This window comes from Homarus americanus, unplaced genomic scaffold, assembly GCF_018991925.1.
Source record: "Homarus americanus isolate GMGI-L3 unplaced genomic scaffold, GMGI_Hamer_2.0 scaffold45562, whole genome shotgun sequence".
Lineage (NCBI taxonomy): Eukaryota > Metazoa > Arthropoda > Malacostraca > Decapoda > Nephropidae > Homarus > Homarus americanus.
Window position 1 is genome coordinate 5,688,548 of NW_024744839.1, and position 22,331 is coordinate 5,710,878.

Genomic DNA, 22,331 nt, shown 5'->3' on the forward strand with positions numbered 1-22,331 from the left:
GAGAAGACCTGACACCTGCACAGGGAGAGAAGACCGACATCTGCACAGGGAGAAAAGACCTGACACCTGCACACTGACCCTGGAGAGGAAAGACCTGAAAGACCTGACACCACCTGCACACCTGACACCTGCACAGGGAAAAAGAGGAGAAAATCTGACCTGCACACCTGCACAGACCTGGAGAGAGAGACCTGACACCTGCACAGGGAGGGAGAGGAAGACCTGACATCTGCACAGGGAGAGAAAACCTGACATCTGCATGGGAGAGAAAGACCTGACACCAGCACAGGGAGAGGAAGAGACACCTGACCTGACACTCTGCACAGGGAGAAAAGAAAGACCCTGCACAGGAGAGGAAAGACCTGACACTGCACAGGGGAGAGAAAGACCTGACACCAGCACAGGAGAGGAAGACCTGGACCTGCACAGGAGAGAGACCTGACACCTGCACAGGAGAGGAAGACCTGACACCTGCACAGAGAGGAAGACCTGACACCTGCACAGGAGAGAAAGACCTGACACCTGCACAGAGAGAACGACACCTGCACAGGGAGAGGAAGACCTGGACACCTGCACAGGTAGAGGAAGACCTGACACCTGCACAGGTTGAGGAAGGCCTGACACCTGCACAGGTAGAGGAAGACCTGACACCTGCACAGGTAGAGGAAGACCTGACACCTGCACAGGTAGAGGAAGACCTGACACCTGCACAGGTAGAGGAAGACCTGACACCTGCACAGGTAGAGGAAGACCTGACACCTGCACAGGTAGAGGAAGACCTGACACCTGCACAGGTAGAGGAAGACCTGACACCTGCATACACAGGTTGAGTGAAGGCTGAGCCCAGGTGGGGAGGAAGACTCTGGACACCTGCACAGGTTGCTGAGAAAGCCTGACACCTGCACAGGTAGAGGAAGACCTGACACCTGCACAGGTAGAGGAAGACCTGACACCTGCACAGGTAGAGGAAGACCTGACACCTGCACAGGTAGAGGAAGACCTGACACCTGCACAGGTAGAGGAAGACCTGACACCTGCACAGGTAGAGGAAGACCTGACACCTGCACAGGTAGAGGAAGACCAGTGCCTTACTAGGTAGAGGAAGAAAGTGTCGTCATGCGCTGGTGTGTTACGTCATGAAGAATAAGAGAAGCCTCGACAGTCATGTCGGAATTGTGTGTTGACATGCGAGATGCAAGGCGGTGAGGTGAGCGACGTGCCATGAGCCAAGTTGCAGGAGTTACCCGTCACTCACTCACCCTTGAATATGGAGACCTGCTCGCTCCGAGGTATACACTCTGGAGTGGCCAGAGACGCAACAAGTGACTGCGACGCTGTAAAAGAGAAAGGATTGGTAGGCTTGAAGGTCATGACAGGGAACAAGTCCACCACTGTCATGTGACACCATGCCCGCACCTCCTGGGCTGACGATAGGAACTGGTGTGTTGCTCTTTAAACAACAGCACTAGGATACACTATGAGCTTCGCACGTCCTCGCACTGGACACCATTATGAACTAAGACTCTTAACGACTAAGAGTTGCAGTATTTGGCCCCCGCAGGAAGTCGTTGCTGGGGGGAGGGGCGTGGCGGACGACAGCTGGAACGTGACAAACGCTCAACGACTGACAATGAGCGGGAGTCCTCCTCTTCTGGTAGCTGCCGAGCTGTCACCTTCAAGTATATCATTAGTGTCCCTGTATGTCACTTATATAATTGTATGATACTGTATATACTCAAACCATGTTCTAAATTCACACACACACACACACACACACACACACACACACACACACACACACACTACAAGTGCCTAACGTATTACTGATATATGTTGTAAATACCTATAAGGGTTGGCAGTGTATATGAAGACTTGGTGGTGTACAATATATCACACACACAGCCACATATATTCAGACAGCGGGGTGACACACAACTGGTTTACAGTAATAGGCAGGTGCAGCGCCACGCAGTGATGTACACAAGGCACAGTAACAACACTGGCCGAGTCCAGTCCATAATTACATAGTTATAAAGGACAAATGCACTGATGTACTCAAGAGATAAATTTTAGATATTGATGAACATTAAATGGATGTGTAAAATGTTAATGTGAAACAGGAGAGTTTGCTTTGTGCAATAGTGAAGGAAATAATTGAATACAATTATGAATTAGGCAACTTATAAGATTGCCAGGGGGCCAGACCACTAAGCCTATTAGGGGGCAGAGGGCCCAGGTTACTAGGGGTCCAGAGGGCCCAGGTTACTAGGGGTCCAGAGGGCCCAGGTTACTAGGGGTCCAGAGGGCCCAGGTTACTATGGGTCCAGAGGGCCCAGGTTACTTGGGAGCCAGAGGATCCAGACTGCCAGGGGGCCAGAGGAAGACTTCCCCAGAACAGTAGGTAATGACTCGGTTGGTTTAGTTTACAGACGGCCTGCCAGAGGCAGTGTGGCGGGCACTACATTCACCTATACTCATCTCCCTAACCACAAGTGAGGTACTGTATTCCTTTACAACTGGGTGAACTGGAAGCGACGACACTCGGCCGCCGCACCCTAACATTGTCGTAGTCTAGCCCAACTTAACTTCAAACACAACCTGTAATTGGAAGCCACTAATAAGCTTACCGTAATTAGATGTAACTAATGCGTAAAGATTATGGAAATACGAGTAACTCCCAACATTAAAAGAAACATATATCTGTTGGCAACTTACTTTGATACTGGTATTACAAACTATGAGTTCTAATGTAAGTTGTTAAAACATTTACCTCGCAGGTTTATGACAACGAGTTTTATTCCAGACCAAACTGGTGAGTGAGTGTGGCGCCACAATGGAGGAACAAAACTTGGGTGAACAACCAAGTTGGTGGAGTAACTCACTGGCTACTGAACGTAAAATTCAGGGGATTGACACTTTTGTGAGTTACTTTGGGAGTTGCTATTGTAAAAAAAAAAAAAAGTAAGAGCAGAGCGGCGGTCGAGTGGATACAGCGCTCGCCTCCTGTTCCTGTGGTTGTTGGTTCGATTCTCGGGCGCTCCTAGTTCAACCAGCTGTCCAGCTGTAAATGAATACCTAAGTGTACAACTTGGGGAAAGTGAAGGCAGTCAAGAGCAGTACCGGCCACGCTGCCTCCTTGTGTACCGAAGGCTTAATATATTTTACAGTGTACTGTATCCACACTGTCCCTTGTGCATTGAGTTTTTGCATTAATGAACACAAGTAAAATAGTTTCTGGACAGGTGAACAGATTCAAATAAGCTAATGACAGACCACACAAAAAACAGATTTAAAAATATAAGCGGTATAATCGACACACTTCAATGTAGCGTAAGAGTTTTTGGATCACCTGATGATTACCCTCCTCCTCCTCGTCTGATTACACCTCATGACTAAACACCCTAACGCTACCTGTAGATTGGCTTTGGGATGATTAATATTAGGGTGAAATAAACTGAGGGGTGGGGGTGTTTAATCTTCAGGTGATTTGAATGTTTTATAGGAGAGCGAATATATACAGTAGGGAGTGTGGGGAGGCGAGAAGCGGGTCCCCCCCCCCCTGTAAGTAGGACTACGTTAAGGATGAGTAATATTACCGTAGTTGTTTAGAACTGATATGAATGAGGGCAGTAAAAGAGGTTGATGGAGAAAGGCGCACGTCTGATGAATAATGATGAGGGATATAAGAGGGAGGTGAGTCAGCTGGTGTTGGCAGATAATATGGCTGAAGTGGGCAATTTGTGTGGGAAGGGAGGGGGGGGGGGTTGGGTTACAAATGTATGGAAGTAAATTTTGAAGACTTCGTTCCAGGAGAAAGTGGATTGTTAAGTGGACAACAGAAGGTGATTAAAATAAATAGAGGAATAATAAATGTTAGATAAAAGATAGATTAGAGGAAGTGGAACGTTTAGGACATCGAAGAATGGATGTGTCAACAAAAGGCTCGATGGGTGGAATGAAAACTTTATATACAGACAGAGAACCACACTCTGGGGTACAGGTGAATGGAGCTAATTAGACGCAACAAATTTGACGTGCATGAAAGCAACACGTGGGGGTAAATATGATAAAGGGAATAAGAATTACAGTACTGATGAGATGATGAAGAGAAAGAAGTGTCGACCAGAGAGTGAATGAGGGACCCCCGAGGAAGAAAGTACAAATTAAGGGGAAAAAATAATGTATAACTCAAGAGATAGATGGTAGGATGGAGAAGGGGAAGACAATGGAAGGATGAGGTGAAGGAAGCGCTAAACGTGAGGAGGAAGGAAGATCCAAGAAACATCAGCGTGCGTGAACGAGCGGGAGAACATGACAGTGCCCGGTGAGTAATGGGGGGAAGACGCGCCGAGTTACTGATGGCTGATGCTGGCTTGTGTAAAGAGACCGAAGTACAACGCATCTGGGGGCTTGAGGACGGGGAATACCATAGCAGGTGACGTCGAGGGTTATGTTAATACCACTGTGCTTCAACAACTAAGGTCTTTAAGAACGTAACATGGTCCACCGACACCTGTAATAACTGATAAAGAGCAATGCAGGAAGGGGTGAGGCGTGTAGGGACCTTTGTCTGACACCATCGAGCTACATCAGCTACTGACACTCAACTAAGGTGACTATGTGAGCCTTAACAACCTCCCTCCCTCCCAACCACGTCCAGTACCTTACACTGGCACTAGATCACCTACACTGGCACTAGATCACCTACACTGGCATTAGATCACCTACACTGGTACTAGATCACCTACACTGGCACTAGATCACCTACACTGGCATTAGATCACCTACACTGGTACTAGATCACCTACACTTGCATTAGATCACCTACACTGACATTAGATCACCTACACTGACACTAGATCACCTACACTGGCACTAGATCACCTACACTGGCACTAGATCACCTACACTGGTACTAGATCACCTACACTGGTACTAGATCACCTACACTGGCACTAGATCACTTACACTGGCGCAAGATCACCTGTACTGGCGAAGGCAGACTGAGCCAGCCACACCCTCCCAAACATCACATAACAAATTGAGTATTTAAAAATAGTAGCAAGAGCCGCGGCCACACACGGGATGACGACGCTGCCTCGGTCACTTAATTTAAACTCAAGGAAAGTTTTTGTTTTTCTTTAAGGTTTATCACAAAGATTCTCTACGACTTTTAGCTGTTAGAAAATAATTATTATGTCAAGGTTAAGGAAACAATCTCAAGGTCATGTGAGGGTGAGAGGTGTGAGGGTGGAGGGTGTGTGAGGGTGGAGGGTGTGTGAGGGTGGAGGGTGTGTGAGGGTGGAGGATGATTGATGGTGGAGGGCGTGATCATGATGGTGGAGCGGTTCATGCGTGTCATCTAATCATAACAGCGGTTCAAGACAGTGTGACAACAGCCGCGGTTCATGACAGTGTGACAACAGCAGCGGTTCATGACAACGTGACAACAGCAGCAGTTCATGACAACGTGACAACAGCAGTGGTTCATGACAACGTGACAACAGCAGCGGTTCATGACAGTGTGACAACAGCAGCGGTTCATGACAGTGTGACAACAGCAGCGGTTCATGACAGTGTGACAACAGCAGCGGTTCATGACAGTGTGACAACAGCAGCGGTTCATTACAGTGTGACAACAGCAGCGGTTCATGACTGGATCTCCTCAACTCTGGCTGACATACGATGGCGCTCGTCGTGTAGCTGTGAAATCATCGCAAGTATTCCTGGACACTCTTCTCTCCGCAAAGACTAATTTATTTATCTTTTACTTTTCCCTAATTTTGGTGTTTTTAGTAAATTCCTTGAGTTTTCCCTGACTCTCTAATATATATGAATTCCCCGACTTTTCCCTGATATACGGATGTTTAGCAATATTCCCCGATTTTTTTTTCCAATATAAATTCCCTGACTTCTCTTTCCCGCGACTAAAGTAATAATTATTTCCCTAACTTTTCCCTAATGACCATATAAACCTTCACTCGAACTATGTATCAGTAAACACCATAAATATACCATAATACACTCCCTACTGTACACGAATGAGGGAAAAAAAAATTCCCTTTATTTCCCTAGCGGTACTTAATAAAAAATTCATCGTTTTTTTTTCTACCCTGAGAATATTTGAGGGGTAAATTCTTTTCATTCTATGGTTCCGAAGAGGAGGGACGTCCAATTGACCCCATTCCGAAGTAACCCCACTCCGAATGAACCCCACTCCGAATGAACCCCACTCCGAATGAACAACTGAGTTAAAGGGTTCGAAATCTATAGTAAACAAAATGCAATAGAAAATGTTACGGTAATTGCCAAAATGACTAAACAACGAAAACACAATATATATACAAAACAATAAACAACAATGGCGATGGACATGATCAACTATTGAGAGTTAATGTGTCATCAAAAACACAGCGACACCACAGCAGCTTCACGGGAACACAACCATGGGTCATCGTTCACTTAGTATGCTGTTCAAGATTAGGTTTGGTCAGGTCAAGCCAGGTCAGGTCAGGCCAGATCAGAAGTTGAGAGTAAAGGTCGTTTACGTGAGTCTTCCTGAGACCGTGAGGTAAAGACGAGTATCGACGCAGCCGAGGTAGAGATGGGTGTCGACACAACCGAGGGAGATATATATGGGTGTCGACACAACTAAGGTAGGTAGATATGGGTGTCGACACAACCGAGGTAGATAGATATGGGTGTAGACACAACTGAGGTAGATAGATATGGGTATAGACACAACTGAGGTAGGTAGATATGGGTGTCGACACAACTGAGGTAGATAGATATGGGTGTCGACACAGCTGAGGTTGAATACAATAGCTCAGTTGCTGCGTAGAGGAAGAAGGAGGGAGAGACCATTACACCCCCTTGACCATAATACGAAACGTCACCTCCACAGTAGCACCACCACCCAACACTGTGGACCTTTAAATCATGAACTACCTCACACACCTCTAACACTACCATGTCCACCTTTGTCATTAACATTAACTTAATATTTATTTTCTTCTGTTGTTAGTTATTCCTGATATAAAGAGGATAATGTATATGATAAGAGAGAGAGATAGTAGTAACAAGGTTTATGGTGCTAGCCTGTGTAGTGGAGTGGGTGACGGCGGCCAAACAGCTGTTCTTAAGGAGTCGTATCTCAGTCTTGTAAACAATGTGACCTTATCAGCAGTTCTCGACCCCCTCTTGGCTGTTAAAAGGGCCAGCTAATGGACCTCATTAGACCTCAGAATCTCACTGGTTACCATCCTCAGGCACTCTCGCCCATTCATCGTCTCAGCTTAAAGTAAAAAAAAGTCCTCTGCTTCCCCAAGGGAGCCTTAAATATACAAAGGGACGCACAATAAACTAGCCCCCAACCCGAGCCTGCACTGCCTGGGGCTAATCTGTAACAGTTCTCATTGTTTAACACCAGCTAGATACAACACCTCTGACATATATGTGGGATCACCTGAAACTAGACACCAACAAGTTATTTTACCTGATGATTAAACACCCTAACCTAACCTAACCTAACCTAACCTAACCTAACTGTTAGTCTTGGCTTTCACTGGATCTAAACTTCCCAAGAGATACAAAGTCAGTTGGGAGAGAGTGAGGGAGTGAAGGAGTGAGCTGGGAAGTGGGTTATGTATCAGACCCACCAACCCCGAGAACCCACCCTGAAGACCCACCCTGAGAACCCATCAGAGATCAAACCCACCCCGAGGACCCACAAGAGACCAGACCCACCCTGAGGACCCACCAGAGACCAGACCCACCCCGAGGACCCACCGAGTCTGTTAACTTTAAACTTAAATAAGACAACTGTTGATGTAGAGTTTCAAAACTATTAATTACGTCATCCCTGAGAAGAACTTGTTTACAGACGGAAGGAAGGAAGGAAGGAAGGAAGGAAGGAAGGAAAGGAGGCAGTGAGGGATGGAAGGACGAATGGAAGAAGTAAGGGAAGGAGACAGGCAGGAAGAGGGAGGTAAAGAAGGAGGTATACAGTGAGGGAGGGAGGGAAGGAGGCAGGGAAGGAGGGAAGCGGAAGGAGAGAGACGGAGGGAGGGAAGGAAAGAGGCAGGCAGGGAAGGAGAGAGGCAGACAGGGAAGGAGACAGGGAGGGAGGGAGGGAAGGAGGTGGGAGGGAGGGAGAAACTGGAACGAGGGAGAAAGTTTGGGATCACTCTGGCTAGCTGTCAGTGGTAGCGACCCACTCCTCTCTTGTGGCTGCCTCGCCCTGAGCTGAGACCGTATCCGGGAAAAAAGTCACAAGGGGGGAAAAAAGTCACTGGGGGAAGTAGAAGGGAAGGGTAGAGGGAAAAAAGTCATAAAATTGGTTGGGGAAAGTCACATTGGAAAGTCACATTTTTAAAAAGTCAAAATAAAGTACTGTTTGGTTAGGTTAGGTTAAGGTTAATTTAGATTACGGTTAGGTTATAATTAGGTTAAAGTTAGGATAAGAATATGGTTAAAGTTAGAATAGGGTTTGGTTAAAGTTAGGTTAAGGTTAGGTCGGCGATACAATGCGTTAAATAGGTCACCATAAGAACCTATGCTGGTTGTGGTAACACTTAAGGGTCTCCACTCACACAACCAAGTCACTGGTATAAAGCTTCTCAGCAGTAAAGGCCACTACAGTAGTATGTTGACCCAGGCGAGGCAGCTGCTGTTTACACCCAACCATTATCACTCGTGTATCTGTCTAACCATTATTTATTAACTTACTAACGTGGCTGTGTTAATAATGTTATTTATTAACTTACTAACGTGGCTGTGTTAATAATGTTATTTGTTAACTTACTAACGTGGCTGTGTTAATAATGTTATTTATTAACTTACTAACGTGGCTGTGTTAATAATGTTATTTATTAACTTACTAACGTGGCTGTGTTAATAATGTTATTTATTAACTTACTAACGTGGCTGTGTTAATAATGTTATTTATTAACTTACTAACGTGGCTGTGTTAATAATGTTATTTGTTAACTTACTACGTGGCTGTGTTAATAATGTTATTTATTAACTTACTAACGAGGCTGTGTTAATAATGTTATTTATTAACTTACTAACGTGGCTGTGTTAATAATGTTATTTATTAACTTACTAACGTGGCTGTGTTAATAATGTTATTTAGTTAACTTACTAACGTGGCTGTGTTAATAATGTTATTTATTAACTTACTAACGTGGCTGTGTTAATAATGTTATTTGTTAACTTACTAACGTGGCTGTGTTAATAATGTTATTTATTAACTTACTAACGTGGCTGTGTTAATAATGTTATTTATTAACTTACTAACGTGGCTGTGTTAATAATGTTATTTATTAACTTACTAACGTGGCTGTGTTAATAATGTTATTTAGTAACTTACTAACGTGGCTGTGTTAATAATGTTATTTAGTTAACTTACTAACGTGGCTGTGTTAATAAGCTGTGTAATATGTTATTAGTTAACTTACTAACGTGGCTGTGTTAATAATGTTATTTGTTAACTTACTAACGTGGCTGTGTTAATAATGTTATTTGTTAACTTACTAACGTGGCTGTGTTAATAATGTTATTTGTTAACTTACTAACGTGGCTGTGTTAATAATGTTATTATTAACTTACTAACGTGGCTGTGTTAATAATGTTGTGTTAAACTAATGTTAATATGTTTTGTTAACTTACTAACGTGGCTGTGTTAATAATGTTATTTGTTAACTTACTAACGTGGCTGTGTTAATAATGTTATTTGTTAACTTACTAACGTGGCTGTGTTAATAATGTTATTTATTAACTTACTAACGTGGCTGTGTTAATAATGTTATTTATTAACTTACTAACGTGGCTGTGTTAATAATGTTATTTGTTAACTTACTAACGTGGCTGTGTTAATAATGTTATTTGTTAACTTACTAACGTGGCTGTGTTAATAATGTTATTTATTAACTTACTAACGTAGCTGTGTTAATAATGTTATTTGTTAACTTACTAACGTGGCTGTGTTAATAATGTTATTTATTAACTTACTAACGTGGCTGTGTTAATAATGTTATTTATTAACTTTAACGTGGCTGTGTTAATAATGTTATTTGTTAACTTACTAACGTGGCTGTGTTAATAATGTTATTTGTTAACTTACTAACGGCTGTGTTAATAATGTTATTTATTAACTTACTAACGTGGCTGTGTTAATAATGTTATTTATTAACTTACTAACGTGGCTGTGTTAATATGTTAATAATGTTATTTGTTAACTTACTAACGTGGCTGTGTTAATAATGTTATTTATTAACTTACTAACGTGGCTGTGTTAATAATGTTATTTGTTAACTTACTAACGTGGCTGTGTTAATAATGTTATTTATTAACTTACTAACGAGGCTGTGTTAATAATGTTATTTATTAACTTACTAACGTGGCTGTGTTAATAATGTTATTTATTAACTTACTGGCTGTGTTAATAATGTTATTTGTTAACTTACTAACGTGGCTGTGTTTACATCATTAACACAGCCACACCAAGTAATGTTAATTAGTAGAAGACTCAGCTAACCTAACCTAACCGTCCTGTTAGCATTAGGGTTATTTAAACATGATTAAATGGACGGGGGACTAATCTTCAGGTGATCCGACATTACAAACGAAAATTTCTAAAAGATAACAATAATATTCCATTCAATAAATTCAAAGTCTTCAACAAAATAAGTAGTCATATAAAAAACTATAAATAAATAAGGGAAGAAAAAAAAACATACGCTGGCAACTCATCGATTCCTGCGGCAACTTTCTTCCCTAACTATGCAACAGTTAGGGAAGCGGCGGGGAACTTTCCCTTAATACTCACCTCCAAACTAAGGTCTTATTTTTCAGTGGCGGGTAAAATTCCCCAGAAACTATTCGGTGTAGTTCCCTGCCTCGAGGCTTTTCTCCCCGATCACCTCCTCCTCAGTCATCCTCCTCCTCCACCCTCCTAATCCTCCGCCCCACTCATCCTCCTCTCTTCCCTCATCATCCTCCTCATTTTCACCCTCATCCTCCTCTTAATCCTCCGCCTCCGCCACCGCCCTCCTCCTTCTCCCCTACGCCCTCCTCCAAGAATTTCACACCCAATTTTGATCCAATCTCAACAAAATTTCCTCCCTCTTCCGCCATACTGTCCATTAGGAACCAAGATGAGTTACCCTCCCAGTATCTATATCGCTTTTATTCATCATTCATCGTCGCTTTGGTCTTGCATTCATCATTCATCGTCACTTTGGTCTTTCCTTCATCATTCATCGTCACTTTGGTCATTATTCATCGTCTCTTTGGTCATCATTCATCGTTTCTTTGGTCATCATTCATCGTCTCTTTGGTCATCATTCATCGTCTCTTTGGTCTTTCATTCATCATTCATCGTCACTCTGGTCTTTTATTCATCATTCATCGTCGCACTGGTCTTTCATTCATCATTCATCGTCACTCTGGTCTTTCAGTCGTCATTCATCGTCATTCTGGTGTTTTATTCATCGTCACTCTAGTCATCATTCATCGTCACTCTGGTCATCATTCATCGTCACTCAGGTCATCATTCATCGTCACTCTGGTCATCATTCATCGTCACTCTGGTCTTTGCCAACACCGGTTCATAACAGTGGCATTCTTACTCGGGCTATTTCGGTCTTTAGGGAGACCATAAAAGCTTTTTTTCTCAAGGGTGTTTGGGGGGGGGAGGGGAGGAGGGAGGAGGAGGGAGGGGAGGAGGAGGGAGGGAGGAGGAGGAGGAGGAGGAATAAGGAAAAGGAGGAGAGGGGGAAGAAGGAAAGAGAGAGAGGTTGGTGCAAAGGGGGAGAGAAGAGAGGAGGGAGGGGAGAAAAGGGAAGAGGGAGAAGAAGGGGGAGGAGAGGAAATGATAGAAGTTGTAATGGAGTCTTTGAGAGCGCCAAGAGTTGTGTAAATCTTTGCTCATTTATTCAGGATGTATGTACTGTACAATAGTGTTCTCCCGCAGCACCGGCCAGTGGTGTTGTGTGCGAGAGAGGACTGAGAGGGGACTGAGGAGGGGGACTGAAGAGGGGCTAGTAGTGTGTGTGTGTGTGTGTGTGGTTGGATGGGACTGAGGAGAGGATTGAAGAGGAGCCAGTAGTGTTGTGTGAGATTGGGGACTGAGGGGAGACTGAGGAGAGGACTGAGGAAGCGCCAGTAGTGTTGTGTGCGGTTACAGGGGACTGAAGAGGAGCCAGCAGTATTCAGTGTGGTTGGAGGGGACTGAGGTGGTGTGTTTGGTTGGGAGGCCCCGCCCTATGTACCCATTGGCCGGGCTATCCAGTGAAGCAGCGAATAGGGGTGTATCAGGTCATCTCGTCTCACTGATGGCGAGCGCGTGTGCGTGTGTGTGTGTGTGTGTGTGTGTGTGTGTCATCTTCGTCGTGGTGACACTGACCAATGATATGGACACAATGACACATGGTTTATGTTTGGGAGTGAGTGGAACAATTCAGTGACGAAAAATTCAGACACAATTAAGGTTTGTAAATATCTATTGTATATTGGGAGTCAACGGCTGCTGTTTCTGTCACAACCAGGCTTACTGTTAACGTGTCACAACCAGGCTTACTGTTAACGTGTCACAACCAGGCTTACTGTTAACGTGTCACAACCAGGCTTACTGTTAACGTGTCACAACCAGGCTTACTGTTGCTATGATAAAACCAGGCTTGTCGTTACAGATCTCACAAACAGACCTCACTCAGTTGATCACTGACAGCACAAAAGGAAATTTATGTCAAGTTAGTTCCTGGGATTATCAAAGTGAAGTGGCGTAGCCATGTCGGGTGTTAGCTGGGAGCAGCTCATTGTTGAGTTGGTGTAGGTGAAGGAGAATGTGAGACTGGGAAGTGGCTGGAAGAGTCTGGGATAGACAATGCCGCCGAGCAGTGGAAACTGGTGAAGAGAGGGGGCGACAGGGGTAGTGGTGAAGAAGACAAAGGCAACTAAGTGTTCTAACTCTTTAAGTTGTCTGGGGGAGAAATTAGACAGTAAAAAGGAAATATATAAGGTGAACATTGAAGGTAAGACAACATTATGTGACTCACAGGTGAAGTACACGGATCGTGTCTTATGTAACAAGGATAGAAGCAGCAGGACGAGGGTGTGTTTGTCCGGAGCTGAAGTGGGTGGCAGTTGATGTGATGGACAACGTCAAGTCTGACAATGGGAACAAACCCATAATCTGCCTTAGTACAGGAGCCAACAATAATGGCCAATATAAGAGTGACGAGCTCCTTGGTAAGTTCAAGGCAGCTATATATAGTACAAGTAGGAAGGGAGGGATCCCTGCCATGCGTGGTGTTGTATAGAGAATGGGCAGATATTGCAAATCAGTTGCTGTTCCGTTCGTCAACAAATGGGAAAACTTTTACGGTAAGAGGGACTTATATGCAAGGGATGGGGTGCATTTATCCAGGCAGCCCTGGCTATCTCTCTCGCTCTCGAGAGAGGGCATTTGATAAGATCACAAGGTTTTTAAACTGCTTGGGGAACACAGAAGCATGAGAGTTGGAGGGTAGGGGGGGGAGCTACCTTGGGTGCCAAGAATTTTTCATAAGCGACCATAAATAAAAATTGGTCAGGGAGAGTTAAGCCCAAAACTCGACAGAGGTTAGACTCAAAATAAGCTTAAATATCCAATATCCACTACGTAAATAGTAGAATTATTAGAAATAAGATGCAGTAAATCAGAGCTCTGGTATGCACAGAAAAAATCAATATAAAAGCACTCACAGAATTCTGGATAACTATATATTCGTTCGAGTTAGCTGTAATTTATCAAATTTAGGGATAGAAATTATTTCACACAAATAGGAAGATTAGGAAAGGGGGAAGTGTGGCAGCCTGTCAGGAATAATTTGAAGTGTGGCATCAAATAGGGGAATTAAAACCACATTGATCACAGAAGCAGTTTGGGTACAGCTGGACGAAGGTGGGGGAGAATTTGATTATAGGAGCAATATATAGACAACCAATTCTTAATATGTGTTGAAGGGTAATTTATTTGGGGTGAAATAACGTTTGAATTGTAGGAGACTTTAACTATAGTAAAATGGATTGCTCTAAGTTAACGGGAAAGTTAAAATTGGCTCCTTAAACAGTTCGGTCACCATGTAGATGAATCTAATTAATAATGAGGACGTAGGGAGTGATCTAGGAACCAGCGTTCATAAAGTGATAATATTCGGAATAACATGGAGAGTCTCTCAGAGGGAAAACGCCATTAGCTCCCGAGGGAGAGTGTTAGGCCGAGATTACGTCGTTACATGACCCACCAGAAGTGACCGCAAATGATCTAACATCCAGATTCACTGTGGACAGGTACCATAAAATTGTAAATATTGAGTTGCTTTAAGTCCAAGAACACTATATATATTGTATAAACAACTAAAATAAGAGTAATAATGACCCCAAATGGATGAATAATTACTTAAAGAATACTATTAGTCGGAAAAGGGTACATAAAGACGAATCAAGCAGGCTGACGTTCACCTTCATAATTATTTCACTGAGGTAACCTGAAGGGTCAAGAAGGGTATGAGGCAAGCAGAGAGAGATTATGAAGTTAAAGTGGTCACAGATGCCCAGACTAACCTAAAAGGATTATTTCAAATGTATCAAACTAAAGCCGTGACAAGACTGAACCAAACTAAACAGATTCACGACAACTAACTGATAACGAGAGGAAATGAGCAATGTTTAAATAGATTTTTAGATACGTTTTCATAAGTGAGGATTTCAATATGACCCTTGAGGTAGTTACCATTTATAATTTATAGAGACAAGTGAAGAAAATAAAGCATGTAAATAGTAGTGACTATTAACGAAATTGGCAAATAAATAGAAAAACTGAAACCTATAGTCGCCAGGTCCAGTTGAGATATTTGTTAGTTTTAAAGGAACGTTTGAAAGACGTTAGTGCACCTTTTAGCTAAAGTAATAAACCGATTTTCAAAATGGAAAATTGATCACTATCCTCCAACTAAAGCCTAATCAGTGTTCCATCAATTGTAGGAAAAATACTGAAATCACTAGTTGCAAATTCAATTCGAAATCACCATGAAAAGCACAAGTTGATTAATAACTCTCAGCATGGCTTTACCAGAGGTCATTCTTGTCTGAAAAATCTATCTTTCTTCTTTGCTAGAGTTTTCGAGTCTGTGGACGCTGGACGCCCTACTCGAGATCACATTTTTAAGTAAACGAAGCCACAAGTACAGAAAAGTGTCAGAGCTAACATCTATGGAGTGACTTGCCACACAGTGTTGGAGCACATTTAAGGCAAACCCTAACCAACATTGGATCATGTTCAGCTACATTTAAGAGCCAGTACATGACCGACCGATGCTAGTGAAGTGACAAGTGACGACGAAGAGAATAACGAGAAAGAATCTAGACAGTACAGGTGTTCACTCTGGGTCACCCGTGAAAGACCCACCGCCGCTGCTGTAGTAAAGCTCGTCCACATTATATTAGATCACAAATTATGCACACTAATTTACGAAATATAAATCAATGAAGTTTTCTCGAACACGCAGGGGACAAGTTGTGTTAAGCTGGGGTTGACGTGTGAGGCGGTGCTTCATACCAGGACCATAACTTAAGCCAAGAGGGGGAGCAGGATTAACCATTCACCTGCTTCGACTCTCCCATAAATGTTGGTTGGGAGAAAAAGTGGAATCAGCCTTAACACTCAACCATCATGACAACCCCCCTGTGCCGCCAACACACGGAGGGGGGGGGGGCAAAGGTCCATTAACTCCGGTACATACTTACGATCAGCGTCAAGGACCACGTTTTGGGACAGTTGTGATGGTACTCCGGTTACTTTTCAGAGACGTCCACGACTTCTACCCCACTAAAGGGACGATAAATATATTTTCGAGCAGACTGCAGGCATAAAACCTTTGTTGACATGTACGTACATGTCCCTCCCTCCTAGTTACCATACACATTACCGGCGGATGGTGACCACGTGTCTCATTACTAGTTTCTATACACAAACTAGAAGCCTTAAGTAACACATGCTTAGATATGGCAGGAGTCTACTTACCCATGAAGGCGGAGGGGATGGAAGTGAGGAACAGTTTCTGGCTTCTGATGGGTACCCCAGTCTCCGGGTCCTGCATCTCTCTCACTAGTGCCTCCATCTGTGGGCGAACAAAAACACTCGTCACAAAACATTGACTTCCTCCGACTGTGATGGTGCTAAACATACTCCACTGCTGTGTATGAACTCTCATGTTTAACACAGCCACGTTAGTAAGTTAATAAATAATGGTTAGACAGATACACGAGTGATAATGGTTGGGTGTAACAGCAGCTGCCTCGCCTGGGTCAACATACTGCTGTAGTGACCTTTACTGCTGTGTTCCTATGTCAACACCACTTTGCCACATACAGCAGTCGAACCCACACCAATGGCTACAAGTCTTATGAAATTAATCTAAACAACATCTAAAAAACAGACATTTATCACACAATACGTCACCCACTTCACTGGCGCACACACAAACCTAACCTAACCTAACACAAACTTAACTTAAACAACCTTAACCTAAGCAGCCATAACCGAACATATTCAAACACAAACCTAACTTAACCTAACCTTCAGACATGGACAATTATCGATGAAGTAACTGCAACACTAACACATTAACGAGTGAGAAATGTGCAATAACACCACTTTGTCTCTTGCAACATTCTCATAACCTGCAGCCACCGGAGGAAGGCAAGGGGGCAGTGTCCTCGCCTGGCTGACAATATACCTGGCCAGACTCAACCATTAAGTTCCTTTCGACTTATTATCAATATTGCATTCACTACAATAATCATCCTCGGATTATTTTCATAAGCAAATTATATCCTAAAAAGTATAAAATTAAATACAAAGTAGATAATTAATTCATAAAAAAAACTTGCAAAATTAAAAGACTTGATTTTTATTATTAGTTTGAAAAATAAATATCACATATATACGGAATATATTTTATGAAAACCGTAAATACCTGTAGTTATATTATTGGAACCTGTGAAGAAACATATTGTACACCTACACAAAGATAACACACACACACACACACACACACACACACACACACACCTCCCATTAAACTACAAAACCATTTCATACAAACAAGGTAAAAAAAAAAAACTACAAAAGAAAATATTATCACAAATATATAATACTAAAAATCAACCTAAATTTGTTCTATAAACCTTAAATGTGAGAACAAATTACGTAGAAACAATTAAAGATGGTAATGCAAGATACAGAAGAAATGAACAAAAACAATGTATCACGCTTCTGTGTTCATTATGTATGGTGAATGATAAGTTGGGTTTACATTAAGTTATTCAAGAGAGAGAGTTGTGAGTTAAGACTATCATCATCCTACAGGTGTTGTGAGTTACGACACCTACACAGGAGAGAGTATCCTCCTCGCCCTTCATCACCGAAGTCTTGACCACATCCTTTTGCTGCCGGGGTAGAGGCCTGACCCGCCTAGCCCTTATACCGGCGCCAGTCCCCATGCTGGGTCAGGTCAGAGAGAGAGGCAGGAAGGGGGTATAAGGGGGTATAAGGGGGTATAAGGTTCCTCGGGTTGCACTAGACTCACTGATCATTAGGAGTATCAGTGGCAAGTGTCAGCCGCCATCACACTCCAGATAGTTTTGTAAGCAGTTTTATGTTGACGGTTCCTCATACACCCTCCCTACATCCTCTCCAGCCCGCACCTAAGTCCTACACTCGTGCTGACGGTTTCTGATGATTTCTTGTGTCCGTCAGCAAGTACCAGAGTTGTTCCAGGACGCAGTCGTTATAGTCCTACACTCGAGTCGTTCCTGAGCTTGGTACTACCCTGAGACACACTGTGGAGCACCTGAAGATTAGACCTCCTGACTTATTCCACCTTATGATTAACTGCCCTAAAACAAACTTAAACCCTAAATTAACTTTAGTATGGTTAATCTTATGATATAGGAAGGTTGGGTGAGGGGGGGCGGGGGGTTAATCTTCACGTGATTCCTAACTCGTTGGGATGAAAAACATAAATGTGGACTATCTTTGTCCCGGAACTCGTACAACATAAGAGGAAGACCCGAGTGACCCAGGAATATATCAAGTCTCCCCAGCTGAGTGTTGCCCCTCGTCACTCATCTCTCCAACATACACCACAAACCACTGACGACTGACTAACTTTCAAAATGCTTATACAAAGAGAATTTCACTTGATATCTATTTTCAATTCTTCTTTGAGTAAGTGAACTTTGTTTATCTTTAAAATACCACCAAATAATATGGCACCATAACTCAAGGTGCATCACCACACACCGCTGAGCTACACGTAAACAACTATAATAAATTCTAATATTCTTCTTTAATAGATACAAATAACTTAATTCTTAAAACATAAAATTGGCAGATAAAATACAATACAAAACTTAGGATTCCTTTATATTCATGCTTCTCATTTCTCACCAAAGATAAAAGATCAGTGAAGTCAGACAAACATGTTCCAACACCATTAGTGGATGTTGGTGCAAAATAATGAGAGTTTCAGATACTCTTCTAAGGAAGGGAGTTGGGAAATTTTGCAAACGAATATTGGTCATTGTCAGAGATCTGGTTCTTAGTCGTGTTTAAATATAAATGAAGAACTTGTCAATAAATCAGCTTTATAAACCAACAATTAAACAATTATAATAAAGATGAGGTGTTTGAAAAGTCTTACGGAGACTCAAAAATGTATATATAATATGCAAAGTTTAATAGATATTCAATTACGAGTATAATGGACGATTTCAGTGTAAAGTTTGGTAAGGAGGACCGCCTGAGTTGGGTAATAAAAAGAGAAGGAACGATTAATTAATTCTTTTATACATAAATTGATAAAATTCATTAACGAGGTTCGAGTAACACCTGAGGTCACCCCGGGATGTTGAGAAGACCAGTACCAGGAACCAAGACATATAACATTTTACTTAAAAACAAAAACAAATTCAAGACCTTGGTTAGTGAAATTAATATCTCACCCAGATGGTTAAGTGACGTTATAATATTCACAAAAGAAAAGTGAAAAGAGGCGACGAATATGGGGTTTGAATTAATGGTTTAAAGAGAGAAGTTAGTAGTGAACGAAGAATGATTTATTCAGATAATATCAACAAGACTGAGAAAGATTGAAGCGTAATGATAAGTAGGGATCTTAAACCGTGTAAACAATGTGTATTTGCTCGAAACAAGGGTAATAAAGTACTTGGGTTCATACAAAGGAGTGTTATTTACAAGATTAGCGAGGTCATCCTCAAACTATATCTTGCGCTTGTGAGATCTCACTTGGATTACGTGGTTCAGTTCTGGTCACCGCACTACAGAATGGATATAGAATCTCTTGAAAGAATTCAGAGGAGAATGACGTGACTTATCCCGGGCATTAGGAACCTTGAGTACAGAGACAGGTTAAAGCATCTTCATTTGCACTCCCTCGAGAGACGTAGAGTGAGGGGCGATATGGTCGAGGTATATAAATGGAAGTCAGGGTTAAACAAAGGTGATAATAACAAAGGTACTCAAACTATCCAACCAGGAGCGAACTCGTAGCAATGGTATTAAATTAGACAAATTTAGATTTAGGCGCGAAATAGGTAAACATTGGTTTGGAAATAGAGTAGTGGATGAGTGGAACAAGTTACCAAACATCATCAATAACTCAAATACACTGGATGGCTTCAAACATAGGTTGGATGGATATATGAGCAATAGGAGTTGGGTGTAAATGGGACTGCCCAGTATGGACCAATAGGCCCGCTGCAGTTTCCTCCATTATTATGTGTCTCAGTGTTTTTGTTTTTGTTTTTCAAGTTAAATGTAACAAACAAACAGACATCAATATATTAAGCCTTTATATGTGCTGGTGATTCTTGGAGGAGGTGACAAAGGAGACCTGAGTGACGGGGATAAACACACACACACACATCAGCTTCATGAAGGAGGTCCTCACATCCTGTAGGAGCTCCGTGAAGAAAACAAATCACCTGAAGATTAGCCCCTAGTTTTTTCACCTCAAGATTAACCACCTTAATGATAACCTAACCTAACCTAACCTTAATGATAACCTAACCTAACCTAACCTTAATGATAACCCAACCAAACCTACCCTAACCTAACCTAACCTAATCTAACCTAACCTAACCTAACCTAACCTAACCTAACCTAAGCTTAATGACAACCCAACCAAACCTACCCTAACCTAACCTAATCTAACCCCTCCAGATAACGCTAAGTCAGATAAACTTCAGGAGAATTAAGCTGGAGTTCCTAATCTTCAGGTGATAAAAATCCGATTTCTAATTACTTGACTGCAGCGTCATAAATACTGGAGTTATCATCATCGTGTGGCGCCTCTCTTACAACACACTAAGAAACACATTAGTGAACATTAATATTCTGGAGGAGTATCGGACAACCCACCACACATGAGAGCAAAATATCTCTCTTCGCCGATTTTACTTTTTTTATTGAAACAAGGATTTTTTAATTTAAAGAAATCGTATGACGTACAAGGCAGTTGAACACTCTAGGACTAAAATCATGGACCTCTGTCAATAAGGAAAATTATAAGTTAAAAATATAAGATATAGATAAAATGAGTAGCTTAATAATTTTAAAAATCTAAATTAAAATAAGATAAAATACTTCTTAAAAAATCACATGCGGTTTAAAAAAATTTAATCATTGCGGCTGTTCACGGCTTCAGTCCTGGAGTGTACGACATGTACCGAGTCACCTGTGAGGCGAGGAACATGACGCAAGAAGGCAGCTGTAAATCTGAAATGTTCACTTAACACTTTGAACAAATATCTTTCACGATAAACGTAGAGTGCATTGTATACACGTGTGAGTTTCGGCTGTAATCTCTAAAAATTTACTCTCAGATTGGAAAAAATGAAACATACCGGACACATCATTATGGTAAACAAGAAGATATTCAATATCTCTGTCATGTATATTTCTGAAGTGTTATCTGGTGAACAACTTGAACAATACATCAGCGACACAGTCATGGCGTGAGGCTCTGGTCTACAAGGAGGCACCGTGGCCTGCACTACAGTAGACCGCCTTCACTTCCCCAACTGTAAAGTTAGGCACCCAAGAACAGTTTGATGGACAAGGGACTCCACGGGATCGAATCAAAGACCCTTAGGATAGGCGGTAAGGCTGCACACCTTATCACAGGTAAGCAGAGGTCACTTCCTACACACTTACTATGTAGAAACAAATCCTCAATATCTGATGTCTCAAAAATCTTTGATTCCTACAATGACGAAAGTTTTCCACCCGCTGTGACAACACTAACAAGCTAACACTTACAACAGCTTGTTTAAAACACATCACAGCGACCATGACTCGCAACACGAAACGCGAAGTGAATAAGCTACTTTACAACACACAGCACGCACACGCCGTTGTCTTAAAAGGTATCAACATGAAGAGTTAGCAGGAGGGGAAGTGAGGGGAGGGGACCACACATCACTGCCCATCACCACCACCAAGACTGAGGCTGCCTGGGGCCACACACAGGCCAGGTTGGGTTCCTTCCTTCAGCTATTACCTCATGAGCTCTTCCTGGACGCCGGCCGCTAACTACCTGAGGGACACGATCACCACCTGGCCCTAGTCACGAACCCCTGTGGCGTGGTCAAGGACGAGGAGAGAGAGAGAGAGAGAGAGAGAGAGAGAGAGAGAGAGAGAGAGAGTCCTAAGGTTTTAAAGAAATTTCAACTTAAGAAGCCTCAAGGTTAGGTTGGGTTAGGGTAGGGTAAGCTGTGTCGTGATGATGTCATGAAAAGCCAGGTTACCCCTCCCCTCCTTCTCGACCCATTACCCATCCCCTTCCTACCTCGCTCCACCTCCCCCTAATATATCCTTCCATTACGACCCCTTCCCTTCCCCTCTTTTTCTCCCTCTCCCCAAACACCCTTCCTCCCCCTTCTACCTTTACCCATACCTTCTTCCCCCTCCCCAAACACCCTCCCTCCCCTCCCCCTTAACCAGCCCTTCTTCCCTTTCCACTACATATGTCCTTGACCGTCCCAGCAGCCTCTCCCTGAAGAAGTTCTCTGTCTAAATAACTAATGTAAGGTGAGGTACGCCGGCCAAGTGGTCACAGCGCTCCCTTCCTATCTATAGGGTCGCAGATTCGAGCCCGGGGCACCTTTAATTCACCCAGCTGGGAATGGGTACCTAATTTTACATTTGAGGAAGTAAAGATGATCAAGTGCAGTGCTGGCCAGAGTGTAGTAAACATACT

General features: G+C 42.6%; 1 protein-coding gene across 9 annotated transcripts in view; it reads right to left on the bottom strand.

Annotated features, from left to right (window-relative positions):
* The window catches only part of LOC121878193 (regulator of G-protein signaling 9-like), a 241,663-nt gene that overhangs the window by 121,504 nt on the left and 97,828 nt on the right, over positions 1-22,331 (bottom strand). For 6 of the 9 annotated variants that reach the window (XM_042384240.1, XM_042384239.1, XM_042384243.1 and 3 more), the window contains exons 3-4: positions 16,070-16,166; positions 1,260-1,334 (exon numbers count right to left, since the gene is read on the bottom strand). In XM_042384240.1, coding sequence (XP_042240174.1) covers positions 1,260-1,334; positions 16,070-16,166 — 172 coding nt within the window. The remainder of the gene's footprint in view (positions 1-1,259; positions 1,335-16,069; positions 16,167-22,331) is intronic. The other 3 variants (XM_042384242.1, XM_042384247.1, XM_042384244.1) reach the window with 1 other exon arrangement.